This window comes from Xiphias gladius, chromosome 24, assembly GCF_016859285.1.
Source record: "Xiphias gladius isolate SHS-SW01 ecotype Sanya breed wild chromosome 24, ASM1685928v1, whole genome shotgun sequence".
In the NCBI taxonomy this organism is placed as follows: Eukaryota; Metazoa; Chordata; class Actinopteri; order Istiophoriformes; family Xiphiidae; genus Xiphias; species Xiphias gladius.
Window position 1 is genome coordinate 23,783,533 of NC_053423.1, and position 25,210 is coordinate 23,808,742.

General features: G+C 43.5%; 1 protein-coding gene across 1 annotated transcript; it reads right to left on the reverse strand.

The window, feature by feature from the left end:
- Window positions 1-11,457: 11,457 nt before the first annotated feature.
- LOC120786297 (CD209 antigen-like protein 2) lies at window positions 11,458-24,737 on the reverse strand. The gene is made up of 6 exons (XM_040121659.1): window positions 24,297-24,737; window positions 21,901-22,032; window positions 20,768-20,932; window positions 19,739-19,920; window positions 18,649-18,764; window positions 11,458-14,156 (listed from the first exon to the last, which is right to left on the reverse strand). Exons 1-6 carry the CDS (start codon window positions 24,403-24,405, stop codon window positions 13,976-13,978), a joined length of 885 nt encoding a protein of 294 aa, XP_039977593.1. The 5' UTR covers window positions 24,406-24,737; the 3' UTR covers window positions 11,458-13,975.
- Between the last annotated feature and the right edge of the window lie 473 nt (window positions 24,738-25,210).

Below are 25,210 nucleotides of genomic sequence, written 5' to 3' on the forward strand. Positions count from 1 at the left end.
GCGGGCCGCCTGGTGGTCGCGAGAGAGAGGGACCACAGGGGAGAAAACAGAAAGGAAGGTAAACTCCAGTTAGATGTTCAGGGTCTAAAAATCCCCACATTCCGTGGAGGCTCGGCTTTCAGATTTTCCCGGGGAAAAGCAGAAGATTTGTCGGTTGGGTTGTAGGTCATTTCGTGGCACGTGCCGCGCTGGCGGGGGCGACAGCAGCGGCACCAGTACTAGTGACGCTGCCGTTCTTGACTAGTGGCGGCAGGGGAAGCGTCAGCAGCAGCAGACGGTAATAGCACTGGTGGCAGTGAAACGGTAACTAGGACAAGTTTATGTTACTTATCGTCTCTGTCCGGTGAAAAACATGTGTCTCCAGTTTCGCTTATTTTGGACACACTGATGGACTAACTGTACCTTTGTTCCCTGTCCACTGAGAACCACGTATCTGCAGTTTCGGCGATTTTCAATATTTCGACTAAACTAAAGGATTAATTGTTCCTCTCTCACTGTCCAGTAAAAACCACGTATCTCCAGTTTGGGTGATGTTGAGGTAAACGGAAGGACTGAGGTTTCCTTTGTCGCTGTCCTGTGTATTAGAAAAAGAATTGAAGGACAAGTGCGCGTCTATGGGATGAGAAAATTCTCCGACAGAGCTAAATAAACCATTCAAACATCCAACTGGACTAAGTGAAAAATGCATTTTCCTCTTCGCCCATGATAAGATGCTGTTTTTGGAAATACATTGACCTCATGTTGTTTGGAATCAGGCCTCGTGACGCTTCCGCATATTTCGACACCCTGCAACAGGAAGTACTGCGCGTTTCACCTGCGGGGGGCGCTCACCTCGATCTGTGCCCGGAGGCCATCGCACTCCTTTTTCAGTGCATCCATTTCAGCTTTCTCAGCCGCCATGGTGACAGTTGCTAGGGGATGTTACTGACGGACGACGAAACTGTCACTCTGCAACAGAAAAAAGAGGGAAAGAAGAGAGGCGGGGAGGGGCATAAAGAGGGGAAGGACGAAAATCAGTTCGTTCATGATCTCTCGGAACAGTGCGATACAATAAACTGAAGTAACTTTTAGTTGTGTATGGATGGAAGTTATTTGCAAACACAGGAGATTAGAGACATTGTGAGAAGATCTGTTTCTGTTCTTGCATTAAGTCGATTTTGGAAAATACCAAAAGGTCAGCACAACAACCCCACGAGAATGTGCCGCCCTTTGGTGAATCACATGGCTCCAGTTTGGAAATAGGAACGCTGCTGTCAAAATCCTCATGTCTGACCCCGACAGCTTGACCCTGCAGTACGCTACAGTGCTGTACAGGTACACAGAGATCCACCGACCAGTCTGTACATCACTCATTGGCCCTGATAGCTTGATCTGGATCGCTTGGGTCGCCGTTACACCATCAAGTCTAGAGCAAAGATTAGACACATACCTGACAGGTGTAATCCCTCCCTGAGCCAAAGGTGTAATACTGTAAGCTCTCACACTTGTGCAGGTACGATGTGCAGAGTGTGAAGGAAGAGGGGGGGGGCGGGCGAGGAAGAAAAAGGTGAAAAAGACAAGGAAAACACTCTGAGTGGTAGGAAGGACAGAAGGAAAATGGAAGGCCGGAAGAAAAGAATAGGAAATAAAGTGTAAATGTAGCGGAAAGAAAGGAGGAAAGTGAAGAAGGGAGCTAAAACCTCATAAAGTTTCTTCTCTGGATCTAAACTGTACTTAATACATGCAGCGTGTCATGAAAAGGCAAAATCTGGTCGGTGTCAGTACATTTCTGAATTATGCAGCTGACCCGTTGTGCTCATTAAAAGAGTTGGGATTGATTCAACATCATTGGAAAATCCAAATAATATATCCCCCCTTTAGTTTTCATTAACTGTCTTGAGCAATACACTTCAAGTTCTCTCATTGGAGGTGCTGCGTCAGAGTTTCCCCCCATGAGGGATCTGTGTCCGTCTCATTTTTGGTGTCAGCCATTTCAACATTATTACGTACAGTAAAACATTTTGTCCATAATATTTCCGATTGAATTCAACCGCGATGATCGGTCTCAGGTACTACTAATTTCGGAACTACGGGGGACTGGTTAGCTGGCACTCACAGCCACGTACGTTGATTTGAACAGTATAATAAGCTTAAAGTTTTCCGTCACCAACATCACAGTCAAGCAACAACGAAGACCGAAGGGTCCGATGGCTTTGTCTTTAATATGTAATTTCGTCATTGTCCTTTTCTACCTGTGTGGTTCTGTTAGTTCAGCATTATAAATTATATCCCAAAAGCCTTACGTGTTGTACTTCAGTGTATGTGGCTAATGCTCTGTAATAGGATACTGACGTCTGACCAATATAATGCCGAACTTTGTTTAATGCCAACCAAGACAATTCAAAGAGTATCATTTGATAGCATGGTGTTTAGATAAAAAGGTCATAGGCAATGCGTGGTGGACAAAGGGCAAAAATGAAATCTGTATTTTACAGGAAATGAACAAGGAACTTCAACCACTTGCTATTTAAATTGGCTTTGCAACAGCTGAAACTCTTTCTCCTATAATTACAGTAATATTTGCTAGTAATTTGCAACAGCAAATATGCAACACTGTAGTTTGCAGGGGCACAAGTTGGACAGGGAAAAAATCTTTTACAGAATGGATGAGATGATCTGAAAACGAAGCCTCACCACTTCTGAAAATTAGTTATTTACCGAGCACAGTCGCCAAACATTCACTGATTCCAGCTCCTCAGATGTGATGATTTGCAGCTTCTTTTGTTTTTTAGCTCTGAAAATTAAATCTTTTTGGCTTTTGGACTCCTGGTCAGACAAAACAAGCAGGTTTAAGACATCATGCTGGCAATTTGTGATGGGTATTTCCACTATTTTCTGACCTTTCATTGACTAAATGCTTAATTGATTAAAAGAAAAAGACAGAATCATTGAAAATGTAAGCTAGCGTAAATAAGTCCTGCATAATAAGGTCAGCAGATCCATTTAACAGCACAGGTGAAGGTTCAGGGCGTGGCCGACATGCAGCGCAGGTACCTGTGTCGGGATGCAGGATGAAGGGTGGAAGATACAGGAGGGGCAATGGCGGTGGTGACGGTGGTGGTGGGCTTCGGGGTGGGTTGCTACTGGGCTTTAAATCCCAGCAGGAGATCTTAAGGGAAGCTTTACCGGTCAAATCTCCTGTCATCCGATTACTGCCTGCTCTTTACTTTGGGATCAGAGAGAGAGGGAGGGAGGGTGATGTGGACGGTGGGAGATGTGGAGGGTCTGTTATAGTCCAAACATCAGGCAGCTCCCCCTCTACTGATGATGATGATGATGCTGCCTTTTCGTCTCCGTAATTGTATCTACTGTAAACCTCGATCGAAATGATTTTTCCAGAGCTGAAAATTGTCAGGAAAATTTTTATCCTAGAAAGACACAAAACCTTGCAACAGCGACCCAAGAAGAATCAAACGTGACAGAGGAGATCTGCCAACAAAGTGAGCTGGAGGAGGTTTGGCCTTGTGTGACAGATCAGGCTGCAGCTTACTGCTGCTACACCTGAGGCACCAATCCTCTTTGGCAGCTTCCCCACAATCCAAAGATCACCTTCAAAGGGTTTAAGGAATCATTACATTGTACGCAATCTTACACTGATAAATCATTCTGTTGTATGCAAGAAGTCGCTCCGAGATGCCTCAAAAAGAATATTGGGACAGTTTGGCGTAGAGAAGCCTTCTCGCATGAGCGACGGCGGCTGGATTTTATAAAACAACTCAGAAGTGACGGAGGGAAGCTGGCGCCTCTCCACAATCACTGCAAATGCAAACAGCTCCAGCTGGAGCTTGAGTTCATGGTTTGCGGGCAGCCATGTGCAGAAGATTCCCAACTACATACAAGTTTCCCATAACTTTCCTGCGTTGCACACTGAAGCAAAAGTCCACCTCCTGTTTTGAAAACTCACGAAAGCAAAGATCCACTGTCTTTCTTTTAAACTCTCCCAAGAAAGAAGTTGCTTCAGAGCAGCTCACTGCAGCTGCAAATGATCTCCACCAGCAGAGGAAGCACCTGAAGAGAGTGCAACTACAAAAGCCAAAAAGAAGCAACTCACCGTTTCCACACACAATGTGGTCCCTTCTCTTCTTCTGCACCTGTGCAGCTCCTGGTCCCAGACCCCTCTGAGCTTTATTAGATTCCACAATCCAAGGGTGCACAACCTGCTCGCTGGCTCCTCCGACGCTCTCCCCCAGCAGACTGCTATCAGCTTACTTGTGAAAAACTCTCTCTTTCTCTCTCCCTTCCTCTACAGTGAAGAACAGATGAGGATTGGAGGGGATGAAGGAGATAAGGGATGAAGGGATAAAGCTCAAAGATGGAAATAGAGAGGGAAGGAGAGAGAGAGAGAGAGAGGGAGAGACAGGCAGAGGGGAGCATGGCGAGAGGAGGTTGGTAAACCGATTGGAGGGAGAAAATCAGGTTATGAGGTCAGAAGACAAGAGCGGGTGAAGAAATGAGAGAACAAGGCAGGAAGAGAAAGGGAACAGGTGGAGATGAAATGTGAGAATATGAGAGAGGAGGAAAAAGATTGTGAGAGTTTGCAGAGAATTTGCACCTGTTGCACAAAAATTAGGCACTGAAGGAAGGAGACCGACACATCAGCCATGCAAATAATGAAATATGAAAGAATTTGCTCCTTTTTTATACCGTGACCAGCCGCTTTGAATGAGTTTCAGTTGCAATGAAAGCAAACTAACAGCCTGAATAGAGTGAGAGAGCAAAATTAGCCACATTCCGACAGGCTTTGACTGACGCAGGGACCATAACAAATAATTGCAAGATCTTATTCACAGTGCATGTATGTCAACAGTGTCCTGGCAAGGTGACATTGTATCCCGGTTCCTGGCATTGCAGCGCATGCTTTTTGTCAGGTTGGAGGAGTGCTGATGGATAGTCTGAGGTGCAGGTGGACAGGGGTGAATTGGTGTGTCAGAGCTAATGAGCTGAGCCCAGTTAATCAGGGGACTAATGGGATATCCGGGGACGGCCAATCTCATTAGGGAATTAGAGCGGGTCAGGCTAAACGTGCGTCACACCTGACACACAGTGAAGGCAGCGAGGAGAGGTTGATCAAAAGTCAAATGCAGAGTTTTGCCTCAAAATGAGACGAGAACTGTTCGAGAAACGTGGCGGCTGCTCTTTTAAACGATTGCTGAAAATGAAAAGAACGAGTCAACACATTTTTCAACTTTTAAAGACCGAATCGTGCACCCTTCCCCGCCGACAATATCTCCTCCACAACGGGCACATGAAACGGTCAAATCAAGCGTAGGGAGTCGTTTAGAAACACGGAGGTCAGATATATCTGGGTGCCAAAAGTGAGATGGAACAGGAGGGATGCGATGGGCCGAGCCGCGACACGAAGGAGAGCAGGTACAGGTCTCTGGTGTGACATGATCGCGTTTGGTCCGCCCCCTTGGCATCCTGTAATCTGATTTGTGGCTCGAGGGGCGATTTCCATTTTTTTTTCCTTCTGGGGAAGGTGAGAGGTGGGGAACGCCCCATGAGTAATAATCTGGCATAATGAGATATTAATTGCATCTCCAAAGGAATCGTTTTTGTTTTTTTTCTCCGCCCCCTTCCAAGAGTGTTCATTTCGTCAAGGAAAACTACGACGAAAAAATTAAAACTAGATAAAAAGTAACCTTTGAAACCAAATGAAGAACGTACATAAAAACTAAACAATAATGTGAAAGACGGACAAATGGACATGTTTTAATGCAAAGTCTTATTCAACAACCTTCATATGTGGAATCACACATGCGGGTTTCGTTTTAGTTTGCTAAACTTGCAAATCTAGCTCATCCTAATTAAACTTGTTTTTTGATTTAAACTTGTCTAGATTTGTTGAACTCCATTGGTAATTCTTTCAATTTAAACTTCCACGTCAACGTAACTAATGTCATTTGTCGTGTAAAGCTCGTCCTGGTTCATTTCATCTCAGTCTGAAGAGTTAATTCTTCACGTTCTTCGTGTTCTTCACGTCGAATGAAGAGCCAACTTTCAGCTGTGGCTGCTCGTGTCGAGGCCACTTTGTGTCAGAGTCAGTACAAAGACAACAAGGCTGCTGCCAGTGACTCTGTCAAATTCCAAGTGTACGGGAGAAGGGGCTGAATTCGATGCCAACCTTTGCTGTGGTTGGCTTTGTTTGGATTATCGTGAAAAGAAACAAACATGACTTGACCTCGTGTTTATTAAAAACACACGGCAAGTTTCCATCATGTCTGTTTTCTTCAAACTTCAAAAAAGAGGGGTCCATGGAGAGTTTTAACTCATCTAAGGAGTTGAGTGATCTTTCATCAGTTCATTCATTCAACTCATCATTTCAAGTCAAAAGACCTCATGTTGGAAAGGCTCATATTTATGAGATCTGACAATAAAAAGGACGATTGACTTGAACAAAGGGGTCAGAGGTCAGGATCAGCTACACAGACGCACCCTAGAGCTGGTTGAGATCCAGTGTCTTACTCAGTGACACGTCCGCAGGGTAAATGCTGAAGGTTTGAGTCCTGGAGTTTTTCTGGAAGACACGTGGTCTTCTAATGCAACCTTACAACTAATTATGAAGGGGGAAGCTTGGGATGGTGCAGAGGAACGTTTCATTTACTTAGAGAGGAGCTCTAGGAGCAAAGAAAAAGGCTCAACCTTCTTCTTTAAATTGGAGTCTTGAGGACACGGGGGGTAAATCTCATATCTCTCTGTACAGTATCTATTATGTTAAAGCTACACTGATTTTTTAAAAATGATTTTTTTTTCCGGCCACCTGAGGATGGTAGAACAAGCTGAAAGACGAGACCGAAATGACCACGTTATGTTTCTGGCCACCTGATGAATGTAAGTTTTCATATTCACTCTTCCTCTGTTTTTCTCTCCACTGACCCCTGAGGGAAGCAGCAGTGTTTTGTTTTGTTTTTGTTTTTTATACCTGCTGAATGCTCCGCGATGTTCAGCAGCTAGTCAGTAACTCTGTCTGCCACGTGGTGTTGGGCAGATAGTGTGAAATAGGTTTATCGGAGCTTGTTTGCTGAAAAGAGTTGTCTGCTGCTGCTGGAAATGAGCAGCATGGAGAAGGAAGGGAGACGGGCCTAAGTTGAGGGCCAGAAGAAACCAAAACAATCAGCTGAAAGGAGACTTGAGGGTAAGGACTTTTGCTGGACAAATCACTGACAGTGGAAGGTTTAAGGTCAAGTGATACAAAGAATGACTTCTGCAGTTCTGTGTTTGTGCACATCAGGACACTGTTGGAGTAAGGTGAAATTGTTAGATGAGCTTAACTCTGTCTTACTGACAGCGTGCCAGTTGGCTGTTTGTCCGCTTAACATGCTAAAACACTCGCGAGTGTAGCCTGGTGGCTACATTGCAGATCTAAGCCCCAAATCTTGTCCTCATTGGTTCAATTTCCTGCTCCCCCACCCTCTGCCCTCATGCGCCGTGAGCGCACGCTGAGATCATCAGTGATGTTTGAAGGCCGCCTCCAACGGGGACTCTCAGGTTAAGCCTCTCCCCGGGCCGTGTCTTCTTTTGGCAGCGGGTTTCGGCTCAGGCCCGGTGACGCCATACAGCGACACCGGTGTTACGCAGCCCCGTTTGGTCTGGTGACTCATCCTCCAGTCGAACAAACACAGGTTTAATGTCTGCAGGGTCCATTATGAACCGGTTGTTCTGTTGAAGTGTCCTGAAGCGAGGCCCGTATCTCCGTCCCGCTCAAGTTTAATTAACTCTTTGGCACTGCATTTTTTCATCCAGTGTAAAAAAACAAAACAAAAAAAAGATAGAATCAAGTCAATAAATTACACTCAGTATTTTGTAGGTACATTTTTTTATGGATGCTAAAGTTGTGTTAAGTTGAAACCACATAAGTCTAGCGTCACAGTGGTCCGGGTGGTCTGAAACATAACATACTGTACCTGCAGTCTCTGGCTCGACCTTTACTGAATGTCATTCGTGCATGTTACGTGAACGGGTGTTTATTTTACTCTGATTTACTTTGAGATTGTTTTGAATTTTTCTCTTTTTTCTTTTTAGTTTTTTTTTTCGTAGGATCTTTGATGTTAATGTTTTTTCAACCATTTCCATCGTTGGAAGGATGAAACCAGTTATTTCTAATCCGATATTTCAAACCAGTCAAGCAGCTTTTATTTGACTCTTCTTGACTCTGCCCGGATTTGATCCAAAGTCTCCATGTCCTTAACATTTTGGGGCAGGTTTTCTGTCCCACTCCACTATTTTACCATTCATCATGATCTACTATTGAGTGGACTTCTGACCTGAAGGTTGCCGGATCGATCCCAAGACTGGCAGGTTTGGTAGGGAACGTGAAAGAGCAGAACTTCTTCCTCATTACCACCACTGAGGTGCCCTTGGGCGAGGCCCTTATCCCTCAAACTACTGCCGCGAAGCTGCTCAGTGACCAGCTGCAACTGTACTGGGCAGCTTCCAGGTGGGACTGTACGGACCTACGTGGGTGTGAGCAGAGCAACAGGTCCTCCAACCTAAACCGCCCTGTTGGTTTGTTTGTCCCCACCCTCAGATACAGCCCACAGGAGCGCACCAGTGGCAGGTGTAGCGGACCTCTGTCATCATGGTTACAATCATAAACACACGGTTAAGGTTGTGGAGCGGCCATGAATGAAAGAAACAACGCTGACTATTGGTTTTCACGTGGGACGTGAACAGTGGACTTTGCCGCTCTATGTACTACGTCACCTGACTTCCTCCTCTGCTCCTGCCATAACGACCGCGGCCACTAGAGGTCGCCCAACAGCGGGTCGTAACGAGGTGCTTGCGCAGAAGACCGATGGGGTTGTTTTTTTTTTACAGGACAGTCTGGAACAGGGCCATTCTAGGAAAGGGAGGTTTGCTCTCAGCGAAGCATCCCTGGATAAATAAGGATCAGGAAAAATAAATTTAAATAAAAATCTAATTATATCTAATGATTCTTTGTGTGAGAGCTGTAGCTCAGAACGCCCTGATATTCAGCAGGCCAAGAGGCAGGTTGGGTAACACAGCGGTTTTGCACTTTGTGCTGGTAGTGTGCTGAACGCCCCCATATTACATCTGATATTTGTTCTCGTAGTTTGTAAATAATATTTCTATATTATTACAGCTACGGCCAGAAAAAGAAAACAATGTATTCATTATTCTACCAGGATTCTGGAAAGCTTAGTGTTAAACACTGCAAGTCATATTTTACAGATGAAGTTAATTAAGTAATGATGCACTCACAAGACGTCAGCCCAGGGACACAAACAGATGAGCTTCCTCTCAACCAGCAGTTTAACTTAGTTTTTTCTTTCCTTTTTTTGTTTGGCGCTGTATTCATACGGTAAATTGTTACTTTAAAATGAAGCCGCTGCCATTTCTCTGACCAAAACAAACATTTTTCGCACGGAATTTATGAACTAATCTTTGAAATGTTGAAACGAGGGTGCAGATCATTTTATGTTCTACGAAAAATAAAATTTTTAAAAAGCACCAAGAAAAAGAAGAAAAAGAAAACAAATTTTTCTTTAATTTCAGAGAGGAACAGTTACAGGAGACAGTTTGGACAACTGTAGCAACTAAAGTACTCAAGCACCCGTCTCATGTCTTGGTTAGTAGTCGCTTTCCTCTGTGTTCTTTTTACTGCATTCTCTGCTCATAGGTTGCCGCTCACTCTGTCAGCTGTGTTTGTTGTGCTTTTCATACAGACATTCTCTGTCTCCGATGCAGTTTCTTTCAGGGTAACCAAAAACCGAAAACTCAAATCTGTCTTTACTCCTCATTGGTTCATTGTTCGACCTGTCGATGGAACATTATTACAGAGGGTTACTAACGAGCCCGAGTGTTTCTCCTTCTCCTAAGTCTTGGCCTGTAATCCAGGCTAATGGACTGTGACAGAAGAGGTCTAGCTGACTTCCTGATAACCTCCTGCGGTAACGAGCTCAGGGGGGAAGCAGGAGCATAAACCGTGCACTCGACAAACTCCCTCCACCTTTGGCCTCGTCGTTCAGGGACGCTCTTAGCCCACTTTAACAAGGCAGGAAGTGGGCGAGATGACCTGGAAGACTGAATGTAGGCTTTTCAGAGAAGAACAGATGACATGTCAGGGGGCAGATTTGACACATTCTTGGTTTGTATGGGTGATGTACATTAATACTTTTTAAAAGAAATCTAATTGACTAAGTGATAAAGGAGAATAAAAGCAGGAATCTACATGAGAAAAGCTGAAGTTGAAAGGTTAAAGTACGGTTCCCTTTATAGATCGTGTCTGTTTTTTGACTGCGTGTATGTTTTTGCTGCTTCTGTGTATTTTGTTGTACTCCAAACCAATGAAATTCCCTATTTGAATAGTAGAGTTAAATTCATTTCGATTTTATCGGGGGCTCCACATTGCCTGTCAAGGTAGAATAGCTCCATCTACGTCAGTTCCTCTCCACCTCCCCTGTTTGTCCGTGTGACCTGCAGACTTCCATCACGTCGTCAACATTTTGACCATAGGTTTTTTTGTGTTAGCAGTGCCACCTGCTGGGCAACAACAGCGACAACAACAGCAACGACAATGCTGAGAGGAGACATTTCAGGCAACGAACCATCATATCAGGTTTCATGAGCATGAGTTGTGCTGTCCATTAGAGTCACACTTCGTGGGATGGTTTATATCTTTCAGCATTTATTATATTATTTATTATTTATATTATTTATTTCCAAATGGGTTTTTTAATTAATATCGGCCATTTTCAGTTTCATATGAAGACGGAAAAAAAAAACTGGCATTCATAAGCAAAGAGCAACGAGACCGTGAAACTTCAGTGCACTGCAACGAAAGAAAACAAGCAAAACAGACAAAACACAAGAAAACATCTTCAATCTGACGACACGTACATCACATTTAGCCTTTACCCTTAATCACAGGCACATTTATCAGTTGTTAGTGTCTCCTGGGAACTCGGTACAAACCCATCTGCATGCAATTCATTAAAATGTGAAATTTGTTTGTCCTGCAATTGAGGGGTTCAGAACTTGTGTAGAACCACAATGTGTGCTAGACCAAATGCGCGTCTATTTAAGTGTGTCGGCTAAATATATAAAATTGTTTTTAAAAAAGTGCAGGAGATTTAAAGAAAAAACAAGAAAAAACTAGACAATGAAGGAATTTTTTTTTTGTTGTAGTTGTAACTGATAAAAAAGCAAGTGTCACATTAAAGCTGCACTATGATTTTTTGGCCTCTTGGGGGCAGCATAACACGTTGCAAATGCGCCACATTATCACCTCGTAAAGGTGTTAGGGTGAACTTGTTAGTACTTCGTACAGCTGAGGTGAACTGCACAGTCGGTGGATCCGTTTTCCAAAGACTTTGATTGAAGCCGTAAAATACTTCATAATGTGTGAAGAAACATTAGTCAAGTGCAGTGAGACATTACAACACAAAACAATTTTGTTTATTATTTATTTACAAGATCCACAGGACACATTTTTCTGTAATTTCAAATATTTGATTAATTAAGACTCAATCAACTGAGCAAAAGTGCATCAAAAAATTCAGACTGATCATTTTTACTGAGGAACGTCACCAACACACTGGATCAGATAATAATACTCCCACATATTTACCATCATGACACTTCAGCAGTGTGCAGATAATACAAACCTAACGCTATTCATTTCTAAAAATCCCATTTCACATGTAAGAAAGAAGTGAAAACATTAATAGTTGTCTTGAATCCGCGATCTAAAAATTCTAAAAACAGGAGCATTTAAAAGTAGGAATTATTAATGTGGTTGAAGGCAGAGATACACTGTAGTACCACAACAATGTCACACCCCTGGTCACATTGAGGCGTAGAAGCACTGCAATCCTCCATAAAGGCTTCAGAAAGTGACTCATTTGAGGTTTCCTTGGATTAAGAAGCATCTCATATGTTAAAAAAATATACATACATATATGCACATGAAAAATTATAACTAGTGAACCAAACGTCCACCACCTGCAAGCACTGACTTCCCCCCTTGCATTTCTTATTCATTATCCGTATTCAATCTACCAAATAAGAGATTGTAATGAAATTGGTTAGTATTTAAAATTGGTTGCTTTTCATAGTAATGGTGGTCTATAAAAAAAATACAAACCAAAATGCTTCATTATTAATGCACAAACTTTACACAAACTGAATTTATTGCTCTTATAAGAGAGCAGGATTGGGTTGGACCAGCAGTTTGTAAATCCACTGCTACGTTCTTTCTGAGTTCTTAATAACAAGCAGTTTCAAACAGGGCTTCACTAGATCAGGTCGCACCATGAAACTTCCAGGACGTCTTAGCTAGTAGCCGGCTAGACCTCGGTTTTGTGTCAATCAGCTACAAAGAAATATCCAAAGTGTGGTTCATTCAAAAGGAATCAAATACGTAGCTCGACTGCAAATTCAACTACAGAAGAATAGAAATTAATGAAATAACCTCCAGCAATAACAGTTGTAGTGGGTCAAGAGAAAAGTTACACTTATATGCCAATTCTTTGTAAAATTGCTTTGGTTTATATGCGTCTATGGAGAAATGTTTGATTTAGTGTTAGTAGTATTCATGCAGTTTAGACTGAGTGAGACTGAAGACGATTTGTGGTGTTCTCTCTAAACTGGAAATGAAATATTGTTCAGAAGTTTGGCTTTCACCTTCTGTCCAGTTCATGCCAAACCAGCTCCATGCGGTGTAGGTCTGGAGACTGTGCCGGTCTGGTTCTTTCCCTCCAATGTTTTGGGTCATCTTCTCGCCGTAGCATGAATCCCTGACCAGCCAGTCTGTCTTCCTCTGTTCCTTGTGTTTTTCTCACCGTTCTGATAGAAATATACACGCCTACTTCCTGAAGTACAGTACTGTCCTAACAATGCATCCGAGGTTGTAGCAACACAGTTTGTTCCAACATCTAACAAATGGGTTTTTTTTTTTTTAATTTTCAACTTTAGCAGTTTACCACTGACCTTTGTATCATTTGAGGTTGATCACTGGACTTGAACTGCTTAAATGTCTATAAAAACTAGAAAAATGGAGGGTGCAAGCTAACGTCACCATCAGGTGCTTTAGTTAGCTACACGTAGCAGTTACTGGGTGTAAAGATATAGTAACAACTGATCTTTATGTAAGAACTACTCTATGTAAGAACCAATGGCTGTATGCGTAAATTCATGAATTGTAACTAGAGGCTAAGTTCAAACTTTCAAAGAGCTGATGCAACCACGTCGTAACAGTTGATTTCAACATTTACTACGAAAAAAAACCTTTTCTTTACCGCCATATCTTCGATTAATATTCACCTATAGCATCAATATTAACTGTGAATGACAACAGAAATTAAATGAGGTGGAAGTACGTTTTTCAGCCCTGCCGCCTGCCTTTAGTTTAATTCTGCATACAGCCCCAAACACCTCCACCAGGAGGATAGTGCAGCGAGTATGTTGCCTGAGAGGCCAAAGCCAGGACGCAAACAATCAAAAAATGTATGTACCCCCATCCCCAGTGGAAAGCTATGCCCTTCTAATCCCTTGTGACAAATAAAATAAAATAATTTGATTACTTGTAGTTATTTACCAAGTTTTTCTTCAAAAAACAATTTTCCTGCTAACACTACTGTAGGCCTCTAAAATATGGTTTAGTGGTTCACCGTGCAATCATTACCTTGAGTGATGTGTTAAGTCAGGTTTCCACTGTCTTAAAATTGTTTCTTTGTCACCTTTAATTTCAATTTTGAGTCAGTTCACCGTATTTTGAGAGGCCTCAAAAGTAGCAGTCACAATCTTTTCATTGTGCTGGAATGCAATGATAATGGTAAAATTTCAGCCCAGGTTTTAGGAGAAAATGAAGAAAAAGTAGCTGCTCACGCAGCAGGTTGTTGAAACCTGACAAACTACCGACTGGTAAAGGTCTTCCCCTTGTTTTCCCTTAGATGATCCGAGTGATGTTGACGTCTCAGTGTGGTATGGCGGTGCTGGCACCGGCGCCCATTTCCTTCTCACAGATGTAGGGCCAGCTCATTGTGCAGGGGGCGTCGTACCAGCTCCTTATCGCCACCCGCTCCAACACGCGTGTTTTCACAATGTAGCCGCAGTCCTCGTCGATGTGGTTGTTGGGCTCGCCGACCTCCCAGAAGCTGAAGAGACAGAGGGAGAGAGAATTCACTTTGGTCGACGTCATATCTAAATTCATCCACAGATCAGCCACAACATTAAAACAGTTACAGTTACACCTCTGTACATGGTCCTCTGTCGACATTTTTGCTTTTCTAGGAAAACTGACGTCCATTGGATATATTTGTCAAGAATATGGTGCTGACATTGTGTGTAGATAATCTTCAACAACAACATTGATGCATGTTATACATCAGTGTTAGCATGTACCTTAATGCACCACTGTAGAATCATCCAATATGATGGCTTTGGTAATAGGTTGGTAGCATTCTTTGCAGCCCTTGACAGGTAAGTCACTTTTTTAAAGCATGTATTTTGAGGGAAAAATGAAAAGGCTGAATTGATTTTTTTTTTTAAACAAAAACAAAAGTTCCTCTTCACTTTTATATCCATACTGACAGCACTCTCATATATAAATGCACAGAGGACAGCAGGTTTTTGTGAGAAATGAAAATCAGTGTGCAGCGGTGTAGTTCCAAAAATAAACCCTTAACTATACTGCACACGTTCAAAACTGGCACCAGTGATTTCAACATACATACAGTTCGTCAGGAAAAGCGGTCCGGAGATACACGAAAAAGTTGCAGACAGCGTAAAAGTGGACGAAGGTTAAATATTAAATATCAATGTCAAGTCATCCAGACACATCGGAGCAGAGCCAAGTCAGAACCCCAAGGGGATGATATAAAAACATATCTCAGCATGAAAAGAGGAAGGGAAGGAATGAGGGGGTAAAAGAGGAATGACAAAAGGTTAGTCATCAAGAAATATTTCCAAAATGAGGAAGAAAAATCAGATGGTTATTAGAAAATCTGATTTTGCACAACTAACTGATCTTTCCACTATTCCCTCTTTTGCGCTAACACCTTTGTTTTTCATCAGAAGTCAGAGGTCAGAGTCACCTGCAGAGCAGTGCCATGCAGCAGTGACATAAGAGCTGCTGTTTGCAGTGAAATCAGGCAGACATGATCCTGGCCTCCCTCCAGCTGTTATCTCACATCTGCAACTTGAACCTTTAATTCTTTAATGGCTCTGTCCTCTTCATTGTTTCTGTAGTGATCCTCTATACTATGAGTACAATATATTTATATTTAAATAAGGTGTTGACAATTAAGTGAATCGATCAATTTATCTATCAATCAATTCATTAACTAATTGTTTTATTACAAGCAGAGGACTCGGGTCATTTACCAGAGTTATAGCTAATGCTGATCAGCAGATCTGTGACCAAAAATTTTAAGGAATTTGTCAGCTGCTAGCAGCTCTGTGAGGCTGTCCTCAGGCACAGCGGTGCTTCGAGCTAAATGCTAACACTGGCATGCTAATATACTCAAAATGACAATGCTAACTTGCTGACGTCTAGCAGGTGTAAGGTTCACCATGTTCGCCGTCTTACTTTAGTGTATTAGCATGCCAACATTTGCTAAATAGCGCTAAACACAAAATCAACTGAAACTGATGGGAATGTCACTCATTTTGCAGGCTAGTCTTATTGGAAAAATTGAAATTTTGACCTGATGGTGGCAGGATGGTAGAGGAAAAGTTAAGGAATCACCAAAGTCAGTAGGATTGACTGTCTGGGAACTATGTATGTAGCTGTTGAGATACAGTATCTCAGTCTGGACCTAATGGTGGACAGACCAACGCGGCCATTCCTCACGGCATGGTGCTAACATGGCCAAAAATAGGGGCCGCATTGGTTTCTAACCCAAGATAGTTTTGAAGAAGTTACATTTTTTCCAGAGAATCCAGGAACATTTTTGGAGTCCAGAAACTTCCTGTTCCTGTTTTGGGTCCTGCCCTCCAGAAATTTTCCGTACCCAAGATATGACTATCCAGTGAAACAGGAAGTATTGGGTTGAAGTTTGAAAATTGTTTTTTCCTTCCCCTTTTCCCAACCAGGCCAGCAATTGTCACTGTGCATCTCAGAGACCAAAACCTGTGGCAAAGTCTGTAGGTATGTGAAAGGTCATTGTTCAACAGAGGTAAAAGTCCATTGGTCTGTTAGTCTGTGTATGAGTGTGTGTGTGTGTGTGTGTGTGTGTGTGTGTGTGTGTGTGTGTGTGTGTGTGTGTGTGTGTGTGTTTGTGTATTTAAGTCTGTTTGTATCACAGACAATCTGGAGCCAGAGTAGTTGAGTTACAGTTTGGGCAAAAATGAACTCATTTCAAATCGTCAAAGCTCCTATAAATTTGTCCACCAACAGAGTGTAAGTCCTCCATATTTTTTAAAGCTACATTACAAGTCTCGTCTCGTCTTTTTTAATCCACTTACACCTGATCAAGTTCTTCATATTGATACTGAATGAGTAACTTTTATTTATTGTATACTTTTGTGTGTTTTGTAGGTTTTAGTGGTAACTGAGTATTGTTTTCATGGCTTCCTTCCCCTCTTCCTCATGGCCCTTTAATTGTTATGAATATTAGCATCGATATAATTTTTTTCATATATACACAGTTTTGGTGTACAAACAGTCTTCCTGTATACTGTACACAGTATGTCGCTCGACATCTATTCACTCCTTTATTCATATTTACAAGATCCTCCTCAGTTGGCTCCCAGTGTCTCCTGAGGAAGAGCAATGAGCTTGATATATGTTACGTAACAATCTGCGTTTTTTTTTTTCTTTTCTTCTGCTCTGGACTGATGAATGTGAGTCAGATATTCACTCTCTTTAAGCTCTGTTTTCCTTTCCACCAACTGCTGAGGGAAATCCAGTCGAGACTGGAAGTATCTGGACAGTTACACATTTTTTGCTTTTCAGGCTCCGAGCTTCAGCACATTCAATTTTAAATAAAAGAATGGAGGCTCCATTAAACTGTCGAGTCTCAGCTTTAATTTAAGTAGGCTCACATCAATATAGAATTAACTGTATGGGAGATATAGCCCTTTTAACACAGTGCCCAAATTGCAAGCGTCCACAGTGGCTGGACACGTGGCTACTAAATGTTTCTCGGGCAGCTGGGTGTCGTTTCACCGGTAGTTCGTGCACAAAAAAAGCTCACACGTGGCTCAAAGTTGACCGAGAGCTGAGAGTTGGTATTTAGATTGAGGTGGAGTTGTCTGTCGATGTGAGCAGTGAAGAGGCGACCATGTCAGTGAAGATGATAATACTGAGGCTCTTAGGAAAAGCTAAAATCCAAAGGTAGCTGGTTTGCCAAAATCAACAGTTGGGTGCATACTAGAAAAAGCAGGTGTGTACAAGAAAACTAGAACATGGCAAATGACCTGGTAGACTGAGGAGCACAAGTCTTGTGGATTAGCAGAAAATCATTTGCATGGTGAAAAAAAAAACGTACAGCAAGTAAAAGGAGGCTGTACAGGATGTAGGCGGACAAGTTTCCTGGTCAATGATCAAGAGATGACTTCCTGACCACAAGATGCAAACCCCTAGTGAACCTCAAAAACAGAAAGATAAACTTCTATCAAAATGGTGGAGAAAAATGCAACAGTTTATGACCCAAGGCCTCCACCTCATCTGTCAAACGTGGTGGTTCTGTTACGGTTCAGGCTGTCGGGGGAACTGGCACACTGGCATTTGTTTATGATTTCACTGCTGACGGAAGCTGCAGGATGAATGCAGAGGTTCACAGGAGAATCCTGTGCTAAGATTCATCAAATGCATCAAATGCAAAAATGCATCAAAACTCACTGGACGACATTTCATCATTCAGAATGACAACGATCCTAAACGTACGGCCAAAGCAACCACAGAGTTTTCCAGGGTGAAGAGGTGGAATATCCTCGACCGACCAAGTCAATCGCTGGATCTAAGTCCACTTGATCTACAATCCACTTGCAGGAGACAAAAAAAAAAAAAAAAAATGTATAACTGTCCAAATACTTATGGTCTGGACTGTATCTGCTTCCTCAGCGGTGAAATGCTCCACTATCTTCACCAGCTGGCCTCTGTTTGTGTCTGACTGTTGTTTGGTGTTGAGCAATGGGTTTTAAGAACTTTTTTATATAAAATGACACTGACGAGACCGGTGGGATTGAACCAGAACAGTAAAGTCGCTAGAGCTATGAGCAAGAAAGATGCTAAAACAGTCCATAGAAGTAAGAGAAACTGCAGAGTTTGTGATAATTTTCGGAGTCCTTCACAATGAATGACCTCTTTGACAATTCGCATAGTTTTTCGAGCCATTGTTTATATAAAAGTATTGAGTGGTTTCCTTGTAAAGTCATTCAATGCATACTGATGCCATCCAGATTCTGAGAAAATATCTCAACCTTGTGATGTTTTGTAGTATAGTGTCTTAAACCCAGATTCCTCACCCAACATTGCATGTTGTATCTTATCTTTAGCTAAAATGGGCCCAAATTCTCTGCCTTTTTAAAAGTCCCCTATTTTTTAAGACTGGTTCAGACCAGCTGATTTGCTTTGCGACACAGTATGCAGCTTGGTTCTCAACAGGTTGGGAGGCAGGTAGGTGGCGACGGAAGTGAACCTACCCTCCGACCAGTGGAGTGCCGTCCACCCATTTCCACCGGTCCTCCGTGTGTTCGTCAGTGATCCCAAACCAGTAGGCGTTCCAGTGGCCTCTGGGAAGAAGATCCCACAGAAATTTCTGAGAGGAAACACGCAAACACAAAGAAAAATATTCATCGGGCACATTCATCGCTGAATGTTTTTGTACAGTGGGGTGATCAGAGAAACAGCTCAAAGCCTGACATACGATTAATATACCAACCCCGTCACCAGACAGGATGTTGGCGTTGGCTGGATGATTCCGCGAAAACCCAAAATATGTTCAATGAATGTGTTCTTGTAAAAAAACACTGGGACTAGGAACAATCGTGTTGAAATGCCTGATGCCTGATTATATCCTGTGGGCCACAGAGCTCCATTGTTGTCCAAAAAACACACCGACGAGCCACACTGTTGCACCGGGTGACAACGTCGTTCATTACGTGAAAACACACACTGTAGTTTATTTTGACTTAATCCCAAATACTCAATAGAGCCCCAAATGAGGATTAATCCGCTGCTGAAAATAGTTCCCAACACACGCACTTTTGCTACATTTGCTAAAAACACACAGTGTCCAGCTGTTATATAGTTCTTACCTTTTTTTTTTTAGTCAGTAAAGTAAGTTAAACTATATTTTTCTGAACTTTTTTTTAAAGATTTACGTCATCAGTAGGAACCAACCAGTTTGGTAGGGAAGACAGAACACATGGGATTTGCTGAGAATAAGAAATGTACAGAATATCACCAGCCTAATCCTTCAATGTCCAATGATATCTTTGTGCCTTATTGCGTAAGCAACAAACAGAACATCATCTTCAAGTTTTAAATTGTGTTTGTTCACACAGTGTCACCTTTGAAGTTCATTAACGTAAAGTTGCGAAAAAAAACTTTCTTGGAGCTGTTGACATGTTGGCGTGTTTTTTGAAGTCAGCAGAAGAACAGAAGCGGCTCTTCCCGATAAAATGCTTTCCTCTGTGTGAGATTCACTCAAAATGAACTCCAGCCGACAAAGAAGCTAACGATGTACCGCGGGATCAACATGCTGCGACCGCGCAGCGCGTCGCACTGTACCTGCTCCTCGGCCGTGTGGATGATGGCCAGGTGAGCTCCTTTGCTCTGGCAGAATGACTGACTCTCTGGCCAATCCCTGGAGACTCTGGAGATGAAGTAACAGCTGTTGTTGAAGAGATGCCAATCCATGGGGCAGACGATACGGGCCGGTGCCACCTCCGTCGGTTTGATCACCTCAGAGGCTGGTGAATTACCGGTACACACACACACAAATGAGAGACTGATGAGGAATAATTTTTTCGTGATTGTGGTACAATTAAATACTGATAGTGATATCACAAAACCTAATTCCACTGTACAGACTTACTTTTCAAAAGAAATCTTTCTATGAATGAGATCAGAAAATCCAGGGAATAGGTTTGTTGTTTTCAAACAAGTGCAATTACTTTCCAGGATACTGCCAAATACATACATGGCCGTATTTAGGTCCTAAGAGGCCCTGGGGCAAAAGTTTGTTATTAGGCCCCTATTGACCCCCACAGTTTCATTATTTCTCCAGGCACCCAGAAACCAACCAGTATGCTAAACTGAAATGATTGAAAATTGATTAGTCGACTGACAGAGAATTCATAGATACATAATTGTTGATGTTTACGTAATGTTTTTAAAGCAAAACTACCAAACTTTCACTGGCACCGGCGTCTCAAATGTGAATATTCACTCGTTGTTCCAGTTTTCTGTCATGAAAGAAACTCAACACCTTCGCCATCGCGCTTTTTGGCTGTCGGTCAGACAAGAAAAGCAAGTTGAATACGTTCACCGGGGCTTCAGGGAAAAACGATGGCCATTTTTCCACCATAAAATGAACTATTCTGACATTTTTTAATCCAAACAATCAGTCAGTTACTAAAGAAAGGAATTGTCAGACCTGCTGATAATGACAATATCCAATATCTCCAATGTCCAGAAATGATCCAATCTCAATGCATTTCGCAGCTCTAACTCAGATGCACCCTTTGCTCTCGTACAGTGACAGCAGCACTACGTGAGAACGAGCACACATCCGTACACAATTGTAAAGCTGTGTACCTTTAGTTGCCAGTTTGGCCAGCAGCTCCTCCTTCTCTTTCTGCAGCTGCTTTCTCTCCTGCTGCAGTCTGTCGATGGTGGCCATCAGAGTCGAAACGTTTGCATTCTGCGTCTGTACCTGTGACTCTGAGGTCGCTTCACCGCCGCCCTGAGGTTTGCTTTTATCTGTGGAACACGTGGAACGACGGAATAGTCAGCTAACACAGGACACCTAAATATCAGTTTTAACCTCACTCAAAAACGACTCAACACCGGACAGGATCAAAACAGTCCATTTACGCTTTTCCTCAAAAGAGTTGCATTTCAGTTGTGGACTCTTAGAGATGTTAAATTTAAATGAAGGGAATAATAATTTTAATTGTTTTTCCCAGGACTTCTATCTTAAGTGTGCCGATTCATCTCCAGCCCAATTATCACATTTAAAAGCTTTTAAAATCTTCACTTTAAACCTTGACCTCTTCGCCTCTGTTGTCTCACCCCGGCGTAGGACGTAACGCCTGTACACACACACACACACACACACACACACATGCACGTGTGCTAAATGTGCATGAAACACAGCCACGCTACGGGCGGTGATTCCCTCGTACACATGTGTTGCAAGGCTCAAACCACATGATCCTCTTTTCTGGCCTGAAACTGTTTATTCGGCAGTTTTGAAATGTACTGTTCCACAGAGTGCGGTGATAATGACCAGCAGTCATGTACCAGTGTTTGTTTCATGTCTTCACTGCTTTGTGTCTCCTGGGTAACAGCGATATATAGACAGTTACTAAATGGCTTATAGCACATAATAATGCAGTTGTACACAGCTGTAAAGACATGTTTGTAAGTGTTTACTAATAGACGGCATTTGTCAACGTTTTTAGCATTGCGACTTTGCCCACTAAATTACCAGTCATCTGCTGTTTATGCAGCAGCCTCCACTTATGTGTGTCCACAGAAGGAGATAAGAGTTGTCAACAAATGCGTTAATAAACACTTAGATCTGCTCACAGCCACGTTACAGCGTGTGTTTCAGACCAGTAGGTGAATGTCAAGTTAAAACGTTTCTCAACGGTGCCACTAGCGGACGGACAATCAGAGAACGGGGGGAAACGAGCGCCACGGGCACCCGACGGCTGTGTACTCACTGCGCTGCGCGGTGACCGCTATGATGGAGATCAGCAGGATGGCACACATGGTCGCCAGGCAGACGGTGGCGAGGCGGTAGGGCACGGGGCCGCTGAGCCTGGGGGTCGGCCTGACCGGGCAGATCGGTTGAGCTGGAGGTGGCAGCGGGGAGAGACTGTTAATCACGGGGATACACCAAAGTGGCCTTTTCTCTGTCTGTTTCTGTCCGGATGGATGAGACGCCCGACGGAGTCGCGGCGCCTCATCGCCCTCGTGTCAAAATGCCGCAGAGCCGGCAAACCCGGACCCAAGGCCAGCAATGGGCTGATATAGCCCGAGTTGTTTAAGGGGCAAATACCCCATTATAGACTGGGGCTGGGGCAGGATTACAGAAAGCATTCCCCGGTTTCATCTCTTTAAACCTGAGTACCTGCTGCTTTTCTCTGAACATTTTCTAGTTCGGGACTTTTGGTCGGATAAGACAAGAAATTTAAACATGTCGCTTTTCACTTTTAGGAATTATAACATGCATTTTTTTCTCTAATTTCCGACATTTCGTAGACCAAACGATTAATCACAAAAAATAACCATCAGATTAATCAACAATACTGATCGTCGGTCGCAGGCCTAGTGTAGACAGTGAAGCAAAATGTGCCTCCTCTCACGGTATGCAGTGGTTTGAAACTCAAACTTTCTGTTGCCAGGTGTTTCATCCGTCTTCACTTTGATAGATAGATAGAGCTGTTGGGGGGGGGGTTCATGTAGGCCAGCTCTCAACCCGTCGCTGCGGGACAGGAAGTGTCGGGTCGGCTGAGGGGTGTGACGATCCGTGATGGGACTCGCACCGCTGTGCCCCCGAGCGGTTGCACTTGCAGTTTATCAGGTGGCGGTGATGATGTGAAGAGGACGAAGGAGGCTCCGTCTTGATCGCACGGGAGGGTTTGTTTCAAAGGGGGTACAGCGTCGGATCAAGCACCTGCAGGTCTGCTCGTGAGAGGGTCTGAATCTCCAACTCAGCCTCGACCACCGACTCTTAAATAAGGCCGTTGTCTTCCTAGGACACGTCTCCAACATGTGTTTTAACATTAAAGTGTTACCTCCCTTTTCAGATTGCGAGGCCCCTCTGAGCCTAGGGCCTCTGTGATAACTCATCAATCTATCTCTGCATATTTATCCGTACACCTCAGTCTGAAGGAACGGAAACAGCTGTGGTGCGTGAATTACGAATACCAACAAGTGCTTTTAGAAAAAAACCCAACCACAACCGCTCTATTCGAAGGTCTCTGGATTTTTGTAGGGATGCATTTAGGACTGCAACGGAGCCTTCAAGCCAAGGAGGAATCTGCTCCGTTCAGACTTGTAAATATCAGACCTGTCAGACCAGCTTTCTGGGGCATGGGGAATTACCCGAGGGAAGTGGCCTCGATTTGTTCGGACGCGAGGCCGCGATCGGGCTCATTCCCACGCAGATTCGGGACCCGTTGCTTCCGTCATGATCGTCAGCCGTCTTGTCAGTCTAGGCCACATCTGAGTGGACACATGGGCATTTTGGCGGCGTAAAAAAAAACCCCTCGACTGTGCTCTCCGGTCACCTTGCCCCTAGTCTGGCGTCTCTCCACGGCAGTTGGGTTTTTTACCCATCGCCCGGCATTTCCACAGATACCGATGCATCTGTAGCAAGCAAACACGGACCCATTTACTGGGCTGGCTCTTGACCAGAGTTAACAAAACCCAGCTGCTGGCACATCTGTGTTTTGTTTCGTGCTGTAATGCACTTTTCAAAACAAAAGTTAAATATTATTACTAGAGTTTGGAACAAGGAGTCCGATTGTCAGTTGACAGGAAACGAAGCGCTTCAGTTATTTCAGTCATTTTTCGAGCAAAACTACAAATCATTTGCTGGTTCCAGCGTCTCAGTTGGGAAGATGAGCTGCCGAAGCAATCTGGGTTTTTGACGATTCGAGTAACCGGAACGCGTCGCTTTAAGCTCCGAGAAGTCGTGCTGGGTCTTTTTTTCTTTTCTTTTCTTTTCGTCCACATTTTAGACTTAGCAACTAACTTATGAAATTGGAAAAAAGCTCCTGCCTCCCATCACTGCGAATGGATTATCCTCGGAGTCTGGACTGTTGTTCGGACCAGATGTGAGCTGTGATGTATATCAAGTCCCTGAAGCCGATTAACTGATCAGCAGAAAACTAACCGATAAACAACTCGGTCCCGAGCAGCGCACACATTTCCTGGAGCTCCTGCTTCTACCGCCTTTCAGACTGCGCCCTCGGAGCCTAAACGCAGCGGGCGAAAACAGGCGAGTTGAGGGGAGAGAAAGACCGAAAGCCGGGAGAAAACACGACAGCTGCTTTTCATCCCCTCCTCCGGACGCAGCGGCTCGATTCGACTCCGCGGCGACCAGTCTTACCGCCGTGTCCCGCATCTGGCCTGCGGTTGAGCTCGTCGTAAGTGCCCTCGTCCTCTATCAGTTGGGAGTACATCCCCTCGAAGACCGGAGAGCTCCCGGGGGCCGTCATCTCAGCGCCGGAGGGGGGGAAAAGGGCCTCTGAAGTCTCAGTCTGAAGAGTGGGAGTGGGCAGCGAACTTCAAGTCCGCCTCTGACTCAGTTCTCCCTCTTCCCCGGGGTCCCCTGTTTTTAACCGTCCCTGGCGCCACGCAGCGCTCGTACGTTCCAAAATAAAAGCCCTGGATTCGTTATGTGGCCAAGAGAGAAGACGCATAACAACAAAACAAACAGCAGCGGCAGCAGCAGCAGCAGCAACAAGAAAACTTTCCACAACTGCTGAGTCAAGCGAAGCGAAGTGGGTGGATGCCCAGGAGGCTTTAGGCTCTGCACAGTTTACCTTTAGAGCAGGGAACCTGACATTATTGCATAATAGCAGAATCGTTTTCGATTTGTTGTGTCCAAAACAAACAAACAAAAGATTGACTAACAAAAAGCAGAGAAAATGTAGAAATAGATGAATAATATTAATAAGCGCAGAAGCTTTCATGTACAAAAAAATTATTCATTTTTATCAAACACCTCAGAAGATGCAGTATGAGATGCTTGAGCTTTGATTGAATTCATCTGCCAATTAACTGGATTAATCAGTCACTCATTTGGCCTATAAAACAAAGGAAACAGTGAAAAATATCCATCACAATATCCCAGAATACAATGATATTCAAGAGGAAGAGAGCTACAGTTCAGGATGAGGAGGGAGATCAGGGCGACGATGAGGATGAAGATGTACAGTGGATGTTGTCGGTGAGGATGGATGGGAAAGATGATGATAATGTAGCGTTGGAAATAGAATCAGTGACAATAGGAGCATTGAT